At 57.5% G+C, this 9,900-nt stretch overlaps 1 protein-coding gene across 1 annotated transcript in view; it reads left to right on the top strand.

Annotated features, from left to right (window-relative positions):
* Positions 1-8,577: 8,577 nt before the first annotated feature.
* Positions 8,578-9,900, top strand: part of DOC2B (double C2-like domains, beta) — a gene marked incomplete at its 5' end in the record, with an annotated part of 28,350 nt that continues 27,027 nt past the window's right edge. Inside the window, 2 exons of the mRNA XM_014529700.1 lie at positions 8,578-8,671; positions 9,156-9,235. Of these exons, the coding sequence (XP_014385186.1) occupies positions 8,578-8,671; positions 9,156-9,235 (174 nt within the window). The remainder of the gene's footprint in view (positions 8,672-9,155; positions 9,236-9,900) is intronic.

The raw sequence follows: 9,900 nt of genomic DNA, 5'->3' as shown, positions 1-9,900 counted from the left end.
GCAGCGGTCTCCCATCGCCCTACCTAGGAGGCCCAGGGGAGTGAGCCCAGGAAGGACATCTGATGAGGCGGGCGGGTCAGAGCCCAGGCCTGTGTGGGAAAATGCCTTCTGTGCACTTTCTCTGGGCCTGGACCACAGCCCTGCCAGAGGCTGCGTCTCCCATCGCCCTACCTAGGAGGCCCAGGGGAGTGAGCCCAGGAAGGACATCAGCTGAGGCGGGCGGGTCAGAGCCCAGGCCTGTGTGGGAAAATGCCTTCTGTGCACTTTCTCTGGGCCTGGACCACAGCCCTGCAGCCAGAGGCTGGCGTAGTGAGGCCCTGCCCCCCCACTCCCCGCTTCAGGGGGAGCAGGCCTCTCCCCCCACTTCTCTGCCAGCTGGGGAAATGGAATTGGGAGAGTTGATTGGCCTCAGGGCTGTGCCTGGATCTTCCCCACCCCCAGTCCCTGGCGCCCTGGGCAAAGCGCACCCCCTCACTGTGCCTCTAGGCGGTCCCTAACAGGGACCCAAGTCCCCCCCTTGGATGTGCTGAATCCAGAGTCACCTCAGGAAGAAAGGATGAGGAACTTGTTCTGTTTACAGCACCTTTCCTTCCACGCCCAGGGAGGGGGCACGGCAGGCAGGGCTTCTGCCTGAGCTTCGGGCAGCCCTCCACGTGCCACAAGGGTCCTCTGGGTAACATACAACAGAGGAGAGAAACGCGTCGTTTCTTCTGGCTGCCCCTGAACCCACGGCACGAGGGGACCAGAGAGTCCCAATCTCGGGCCAGCCGCCACATCTCCAGGCCATCCACTCCGCACTCCTCAGAGCACTGTCCTAGCAGCAGAGAGGCAACAGGGCTGGGGCCTGGGCCCAGAGAGCCCACGAGTCCTCGCAGGGCACAGACTCACTTGGGGTCGGCGGTACAAGGCAGCCCTGGACACGGCCTTGCCAGCCTGAGCCGTGAGCTGGGCACACCCCTATGGCCAGGGCACTCTGCTGAACAGAGCTAGGAAGGAGAGAATGTGGCTGAGCCAGGGCCAGCTGGGGCCCCTTGATCCCCTTCGAGGGGCAGTCCACCATCAGTGGCTGAGCAAACATGCCAGGCGTGGGAACACAGAAATCTTGGCTCCTGTCCGCCGAGGGACCAAGTTCTGGGGCAGAATTGCTCTCCACCCGGTACCCCAGGCCACCGTCGCCTCTTGGCTCTGACAACCAGATCCCTGGGAGAAGCCTAAATGATTCAAGCCAGATGGTTCTTTACAGCTTTAGCCAGGGTTATGCTATTTGCTGCCCTAATTATTGGATTAGCTCTCTTCTAACAAAAAGAAATTAGGGCGGTTGGTCTGTTGTCCAAGGCCAGGAGGGAAGCGTGGTTTATTTATTCGGCCTTTTCTTCCTTCCCTTTAAAGCTCATCCTTTGTAAGTCACCTCAAGGCACACACGCCACGTTGACATGTTCCAAACTGATCTAACGGAGGAGTGTTGTCGGGGAGAAGAGGCAGGGAGTGCTGGAGGTAGAAGTGCCCCCTCCCCTGTGGTCCACAGTGTGTCCACCTGAGCTGGACTCTGAGGCTTGCTGCCCTCCGGACGGGCCCGATGGCCCACCCTCTTCATGTACCTCTTCCCTGCCCACCCACTCTCCACCTGTGGAAACCCAGTCCATTCTTCAAAACTGCAATGACTAGAATGCTTTGGGATGCAAGTAACAGAAAACTCAACTGTGTTACACACAGGACTGTCGAGGTTGGTGGCACCGGGTACATGTATATAGCAACTCATCAGCAACAGCACGAGTGATGGTTCTGTCTGTCTTTCCACGAGGCCATGCTCATGTATCCATTCTTCAAAACTGCAATGACTAGAATGCTTTGGGTTGCAAGTAACAGAAAACTCAACTGTGTTATACACTGAGGACTGTCGAGGTTGGTGGCACCGGGTACATGTAGACAGCAACTCATCAGCAACATCTGTCTTTCAACAAGGCCATGCTCATGTCCTCTCAGGCTGACCTCCCTCGTGGTCCAAGGTGGCTGCTGCAGATCCAACCATCACATGTAGCAATAGGATCCTTTATAAAAATATATGTATTTTTATTGATTTCAGAGAGGAAGGGAGAGGGAGAGAGAGAAAGAAACATCAATGATGAGAGAGCATCATGGATCGGCTGCCTCCTGCACTGCACACCCCACACTGGTGATCAAGCCCACAATCCCGGCATGTGCCCTGATCAGGAATCAAACCGTGACCTCCGGTTCATAGGTCGATGCTCAACCACTGAGCCACACCGGCCGGGCAGGATCCTAACTTTGATAGGACATCAGCTGAGGCGGGCGGGTCAGAGCCCAGGCCTGTGTGGGAAAATGCCTTCTGTGCACTTTCTCTGGGCCTGGACCACAGCCCTGCAGCCAGAGGCTGGCGTAGTGAGGCCCTGCCCCCCCACTCCCCGCTTCAGGGGGAGCAGGCCTCTCCCCCCACTTCTCTGCCAGCTGGGGAAATGGAATTGGGAGAGTTGATTGGCCTCAGGGCTGTGCCTGGATCTTCCCCACCCCCAGTCCCTGGCGCCCTGGGCAAAGCGCACCCCCTCACTGTGCCTCTAGGCGGTCCCTAACAGGGACCCAAGTCCCCCCCTTGGATGTGCTGAATCCAGAGTCACTTCAGGAAGAAAGGATGAGGAACTTGTTCTGTTTACAGCACCTTTCCTTCCACGCCCAGGGAGGGGGCACGGCAGGCAGGGCTTCTGCCTGAGCTTCGGGCAGCCCTCCACGTGCCACAAGGGTCCTCTGGGTAACATACAACAGAGGAGAGAAACGCGTCGTTTCTTCTGGCTGCCCCTGAACCCACGGCACGAGGGGACCAGAGAGCCCCAAACTCAGGCCAGCCGCCACATCTCCAGGCCATCAACTCCGCACTCCTTCTCAGAGCATTGTCCTAGCAGCAGAGAGGCAACAGGGCTGGGGCCTGGGCCCAGAGAGCCCACGAGTCCTCGCAGGGCACAGACTCACTTGGGGTCGGTGGTACAAGGCAGCCCTGGACACGGCCTTGCCAGCCTGAGCCGTGAGCTGGGCACACCCCTATCGCCAGGGCAGTCTGCTGAACAGAGCTAGGAAGGAGAGAATGTGGCTGAGCCAGGGCCAGCTGGGGCCCCTTGATCCCCTTCTAGGGATAGCCCACCATCAGTGGCTGAGCAAACATGCCAGGCGTGGGAACACAGAAATCTTGGCTCCTGTCCGCCGAGGGACCAAGTTCTGGGGCAGAATTGCTCTCCACCCGGTACCCCAGGCCACCGTCGCCTCTTGGCTCTGACAACCAGATCCCTGGGAGAAGCCTAAATGATTCAAGCCAGATGGTTCTTTACAGCTTTAGCCAGGGTTATGCTATTTGCTGCCCTAATTATTGGATTAGCTCTCTTCTAACAAAAAGAAATTAGGGCGGTTGGTCTGTTGTCCAAGGCCAGGAGGGAAGCGCGGTTTATTTATTCGGCCTTTTCTTCCTTCCCTTTAAAGCTCATCCTTTGTAAGTCACCTCAAGGCACACACGCCACGTTGACATGTTCCAAACTGATCTAACGGAGGAGTGTTGTCGGGGAGAAGAGGCAGGGAGTGCTGGAGGTAGAAGTGCCCCCTCCCCCGTGGTCCACAGTGTGTCCACCTGAGCTGGACTCTGAGGCTTGCTGCCCTCCGGACGGGCCCGATGGCCCACCCTCTTCATGTACCTCTTCCCTGCCCACCCACTCTCCACCTGTGGAAACCCAGTCCATTCTTCAAAACTGCAATGACTAGAATGCTTTGGGTTGCAAGTAACAGAAAACTCAACTGTGTTATACACTGAGGACTGTCGAGGTTGGTGGCACCGGGTACATGTAGACAGCAACTCATCAGCAACATCTGTCTTTCAACAAGGCCATGCTCATGTCCTCTCAGGCTGACCTCCCTCGTGGTCCAAGGTGGCTGCTGCAGATCCAACCATCACATGTAGCAATAGGATCCTTTTTAAAAATATATGTATTTTTATTGATTTCAGAGAGGAAGGGAGAGGGAGAGAGAGAAAGAAACATCAATGATGAGAGAGCATCATGGATCGGCTGCCTCCTGCACTGCACACCCCACACTGGTGATCAAGCCCACAATCCCGGCATGTGCCCTGATCAGGAATCAAACCGTGACCTCCGGTTCATAGGTCGATGCTCAACCACTGAGCCACACTGGCCGGGCAGGATCCTAACTTTGATAAGGGTCAGTTTCCTCTCCCATGTCTCAGTGTAAGAGTGAGGAAATCTCTCCCAGACTCCCCAGGAGACCTGTCTTTCTGCCTCACCGGCCAGGATTGCATCAGGTACCCATTTTCCGCCTGCCGGGCCGGATTCCGCCCGGGCTGGGGCAGGACTGATGCCATGCAGGCCTGGAGCAAGAAAGGACCGGGGAATCGCCGTGAGGCCTGCCCCGAAGGCCCTCGGCTGGGGCCACTTCCTGGGCCCACTAGCAGTGATTCCCTTCCTTTGAACCAGTCATGTTCTGCCCCGACCGTATTGTTATGCCACTCAACATCACAAGGCCAACTCTGTGTCAGGCACTGTGCTGGGCATGGAGACTCAAGAATGACTGAGACACAGGCTCTGTCATCAGGGAGTTTAGGGAAATCAAAAGGCACCAATAGCCCAGCAGTGAGGACAGGGAGGCAGGAACCCAGTGCCAAGCACTGGCTGGCAGAGTTCACCACAGGGAAGACTCCACTCAGAGGCGGGAGGGAGGAAGCCGACTGGTGGAGTGGAGGGAGGAAGGGCGGTGCTCCTGGTAGAGGGACTGCCCAGCAGGTGCAGAGGTGTAGGAAACAGCCCAGCGGAGGCAGAGCAGTAGGTTAAGTGGCTGAAGTAAAGGGGGAAAGATTAACGATGAGGCCAAAGCCATCACATCTCAGAGGAGCCGAGGGCCTTGAATGCCACACGGAGGAGGTGGAGATGAGTTCAGGAGGCAGCGGAGAACTTGAACGGCTTAAAGCAGGGGGACGAGTAGATGCATAAAAGCCCTAACCTCTGCCCCTGAGCTCCTGGAGGATGTGTGGCTCATTCTCCTTTGTCCCCTTGCAGTGCCCAGCTCAGTGCCTCCGTTTCTCCAACTACAAAATGCTTTCAGTTCAGGCCTGATCATGTTTGTGGCTCTTGCCATAGATTTTTAAAACTTTCTGAGAGGTTGACATTTTTCTTCAAAAAAAAAAAAAACAACACACACACACACACACAAACAGGGCCGATTTCCTATGCCCAAGGGTGTTGGGGAGGAAAGTCCAGGTGCAAACCAAGGTCAAAGTAATGCCTTGGGTCTCCGTCGGCAGAGCAGAGGGCCCTTCAGCCTCAGAGGAACCGGCAGGGGCTTGAGCTGGCTTGTCTCTGAATTAGCCCCATTAAAGCTCTATAATTACCAACAAGCGGGTGACAACTCTCCAAGGCCCATTAGTGACCAACCCGCGTTATTTCTCCAAGGATGGAAACGTTAGCCAGGGCGCGTGATTTGAGTGACTCAAGGGCAGGACCCTGTGGCTCACACAGACCAGCACCTTCGCCTGCCCCGGGGCCCTCCTCACCCGCAGCCCGAGTGCGTTTCCCACTCAGAGGCCCCCCGTGCAGGGTAGGCCAAGCCCTTCTCGGTCCCAAGAGCAACTCTGCTTTTCTCTGTTTTCTCCAAGGCATCCTCCTGAGATCTCAGCTAAACTAAGTGGCAGACGAAACATCTCAGGAGCCGTGGGCTGTAGGGCAGGAACTATCCGGATGGCAGTGGCGAGGCCTGGATTCTGTGTCCGGCTCTGCTGTGCCACCCTGAGCAGGTCGCCTCCCCTCTCTGAGCCTCGTTTCTCTGAATGGGAAATGAAGACTTGGGACTATGAACGCCCTAAGAGAGCTCCCATCACTGGCAAGTCTCTAAAAACGGTGACTGAGCTTCCATTTATAAACCATTATTTCTTACAAAACTCACATTGGAGTTCAAAGAAATTCGACAACCTCGCCCTGGGGCGACACTAGACATGTTCCTCGGGGAAAGTGGTAACAGGTGCCCGTTCCACTGAGCGGCACAGGGCCTCCTTAGGGATGTCGGGGGGCCCAGTGGGAGGGGCCTCTCTCCTCCTGGAGCTGTTCCCCGGTGGGAAGCAGGTGGCCCCTCCATCTCACTGCCTGTCCTTCTCTGGGATTGGGAAACTTCAGGGATCGTGGGGTGCGCATGTTAACATGCGGGCATCACACCAAAGAGCAGCTGGGGAGAGAGTTGGTTTGAATGGACCGGCCATGTGGATGGAACATCTGCTCTTTGCTGGTGGCCCAGGCGTGGCCAAGGCCTGGTCCCCGCTCTCGGGAGGCTAGTGTCTGGGGTTAGCAAACCGCGGATGGGCCTGAACTGAACAGCAGCGTGACTGGGCGTCGTGTAAAGCCAACAGCTTTGGAGAATATTCTTACAAAAGCACAGACCTGGAGAACGTGGGGCCCGCGGCTGTGTCGCTGTTGGGGGCATGGTGATGTAGGCCTCGCGTACAGCACCCTCACCTGCCCGCCTCCCTGGGAGCTAGGAATACAGGCAGCAAAAGGCCAGACACCGTCAGCCTTAAAGCAACATAGTCTGCTCAGGAAGAAGTCCCTGAGGCTCCACTCGGGGCTGTCGACTCTTAGTTTGGACACAGTTCTGACACGCATTCTCACCCGGTTTCGTAGACGAAGCAAGTAGCTATTGAGTAGGAGGGAGCTGTGCCAGCAGAGGCGGGTCCTTTAACAGGAGCTGGAAGCCAGTGGCAAAGCAGGTGCAGAAACATGAGGAAAACCTCTCGAAGAGTGGCCACCGGGTCACTGGGTGGAGGAATCATCCCACACCCCCTCCGTGTCTGTGCTGTGACTGACGCAGAGCAGTCACCGCCGGCATAGCCATGACTCGGGTTACTCAGGAAAGTGCAAGTGGCCAGTTGTACCTTCCACGCTCACCAGCCGGGGAGGGGAGTGATCCAGTTTGGAACGAGTTCATTCCAGAAGGTGTCTCAGCGGGGCAAGTACAGTTTTCTAGAAAAGTCACCTAAATGGCTCTGCTCTTCTATAATTATCCGCTGAGCGTTTTCTGTGTCCCGGGTGTGTTTTAAAGCACGATGCTGGGAGGTGGATCTTATTGCGTCTCCATCTTGCAGGGGAAACTGAGGCAGAGAGAGGCTGGATACACTGCCAGAGATCACACAGCCAGGACGTGCAGAGCCGGGACTTGAACCCAGGGCCGTGTGCCCGCCAGGCAAGAACAGAGATGCTGAGCGGGGTGCCTTATCCTGGGTGAGGAGCTACAGAGCAAGGCACACCTGACTCGGTGCCATCACCTCAGAATGAAGGGCACCTCCACATGCCCAGGCCTTAATTTGCCCGTTTCTCTGCAGCCCCCAAACTTTGTCAGGGCCAGTCAGCGTGGCTCAGTGGTTGAGCATCGACCTGTGAACCAGGAGGTCACGGTTCAATGGTTCCATTCCCGGTCAGGACACATGCCCGGGTTGTGGGCTTGATCCCCAGTAGGGGGTGTGCAGGAGGCAGCCGCTCAATGATCCTCTCTCATCATTAATGTTTCTCTCTCCTCCTCTCCCCTCCTCTCTGAAATCAATTTTAAAAAAAAAACAAACTTTGCCAGGCCTGGGCCCCTGTGTGAGCCCAGGGATCTGTGGGCAGTATGGTCCCTGTGACATCTACTCAGCTCTGCCTTGTTACAGTGAGCAGGTGTCTGTGGTTGGGATATAAATGGGTGGGCGTGGCCGGACTTGGCTGGCGGGCCATAGTTGGATCTAGTCCAGCCATGGGCAAACTACGGCCCGCGGGCCAGATCCGGCCCGTTTGAAATGAATAAAACTAAAAAAAAAAAAGACCGTACCCTTTTATGTAATGATGTTTACTTTGAATTTCTATTAGTTCACACAAACACTCCATCCATGCTTTTGTTCCGGCCCTCCGGTCCAGTTTAAGAACCCATTGTGGCCCTCGAGTCAAAAAGTTTGCCCACCCCTGATCTAGTCCATGTTGGGTGCCCTGACCTCCCCCAGCACACTCCAGCCACTCCGCCCCCAACGCTCTGGCTGGCTTGTGGTTGGAATGCCCCTTTCCCAGCCCCACTGAGGCACCCCCTCCTCCAGGAAGCATTCCCGGATAGCCGCAATTCACATCAAGATCAAGCATCGCCCATCCCTCTTGGCCCACCAGACTCTGTTATGGCAAATTCTTTTCATCTGTTCCTCCCATCAAGCCGTGCTTTCCTAGGGGCGGGAACTAGGCCTTAGTATCTCATCCCTAGAGTGTGCATGTTGTAGACACTTGGCAAGGAATGAATGAATGAATGAGGTGCCAGTTGACCAGCCCAGCAGCCTTCGAGCAGGATCTGGGCTTCTGAAGACATCCTATGAGTGTGCACTCTGCGGTCCAGAGGCTTGCCCCAAGGTCTGCCCCCACCACAACGCTCATCCTCGTGCTGGGAGCCGCGTCGACGTGGGAGGCCACAGCTGCCATGATTGCCCCCGAGAGTGGCAGCTGCGCCCAATTATTGCTGCATTCTCTGCCCAGCCCTTGGGAATCGCCTGCTGCCTCATGGGCTTGGTGGTGACAGCATGAGGACGCAGCTGGCTCCTCAAAGCCTGCCCAGGCCCCCAAGGGACCAGAGACCAGGGAGCTGCACCCCGAGTGTTGCTGGGAGGTGGGTGAGTAGATCAGCCAACCAGACTGCCCAGGCCTGCAGCCTCACAAAGCCTGTCTCCTGCCGTCTCCCATAATCCTTGTGGTATTTAACGGGAGAGGGAAACTGACGCTGGAACCCAGATTGTCAGTTGCTGAAGGGCAGGAACTCCTGCAGCTGAGTGCCCAGTACCTGTGGGTGCCACACGGACCAGCCACAGGTTAGACTCCACGGTGCGGAGGTTAGGGGCCTGGGCTGTGCACTGACCACCGGGGTCTGACTCGGGCCTCTATTCACTCTGACGGGGGTGGTTGACCTCGCCTGTCTGGGCCGCAGCCCCTCATCTAGAAGGTGGGGCGTGGAGGGGCTGGGACGCTGGTGGAGGGATTGGTGTGCGGTAGGTGCCCAGTTGGTGGCAGGCCCTGTGGGCACTTGTCCGATCCCACGAAGGTGGGTGACGCTTCTCCCTGTGCAGCCGATGCGTGACCTGAGCCCCCCTCTGTCCGCAGCCGCCCTGGGCACGCTGGACTTCAGCCTCCTGTACGACCAGGAGAACAACGCCCTGCACTGCACCATCAGCAAGGCCAAGGTAGGCCGCGGCTCACGTCCCAGGCCCGGCTCCCGGAGGAGGGGCTGAGGCGGAAGGCCAGTCCTCGCGTTTCCTGTCCGGCCCGGTGGTGTCCGTGCTCCGTGGGAGCAGGGCAGGGAGGGAATTGTTGCCTAAATCATCTCAGCTGCCCTTAAAAGCCCTGCAGAGGGAGGCATTGGGGAAGGAGCAGGACCAGAGAGTGGGGAGGAGGAGGAGAGGGAGGAGGCCTGGGTGGGGCTTTCAGGGGACAGAGGCCCCTAAGCTGGGGAGGGGCTGTTGGGAACCGGAAGGGTGTCACTCTGGGCACTGAGACCACGCCAGGCGCCAGGCGGGGATTAATGTCTTAGCGTCAGCTCCTGACCCTGTTCTCTGGGTCGGGGCATGGGTGGTCCTGGCCCTGGGGCGTGGCTAGCGTCAGCTCTGTTCTCAGCCATGCTGTTCCCTTCACCCCACACACATCGCTCCCTCTGGGAGGAAGGTGCCAAAGCTGATGTTCTCTCGCAAGGTAAGGGCGGTGTGCAGCCTCGTAGAGCCTCCAGTAGAGTCGTGGAAGGGCCTGGGCCTGGCTCAGAGCGAGGAGCTGCCTGGGCCCAGGCCCCACCCCTAGGCCCCCCTCCCTGCCAGCTTCTCTGCCCGCCCTCCCACTCTGCCGTGGCTCTGCCCAC

This window comes from Myotis brandtii, unplaced genomic scaffold (assembly GCF_000412655.1).
Source record: "Myotis brandtii unplaced genomic scaffold, ASM41265v1 scaffold1167, whole genome shotgun sequence".
Taxonomy (NCBI): domain Eukaryota; kingdom Metazoa; phylum Chordata; class Mammalia; order Chiroptera; family Vespertilionidae; genus Myotis; species Myotis brandtii.
The sequence above is the reverse complement of the archived record's forward strand: the minus strand, read 5'-3'. Positions and strand labels throughout refer to the sequence as shown.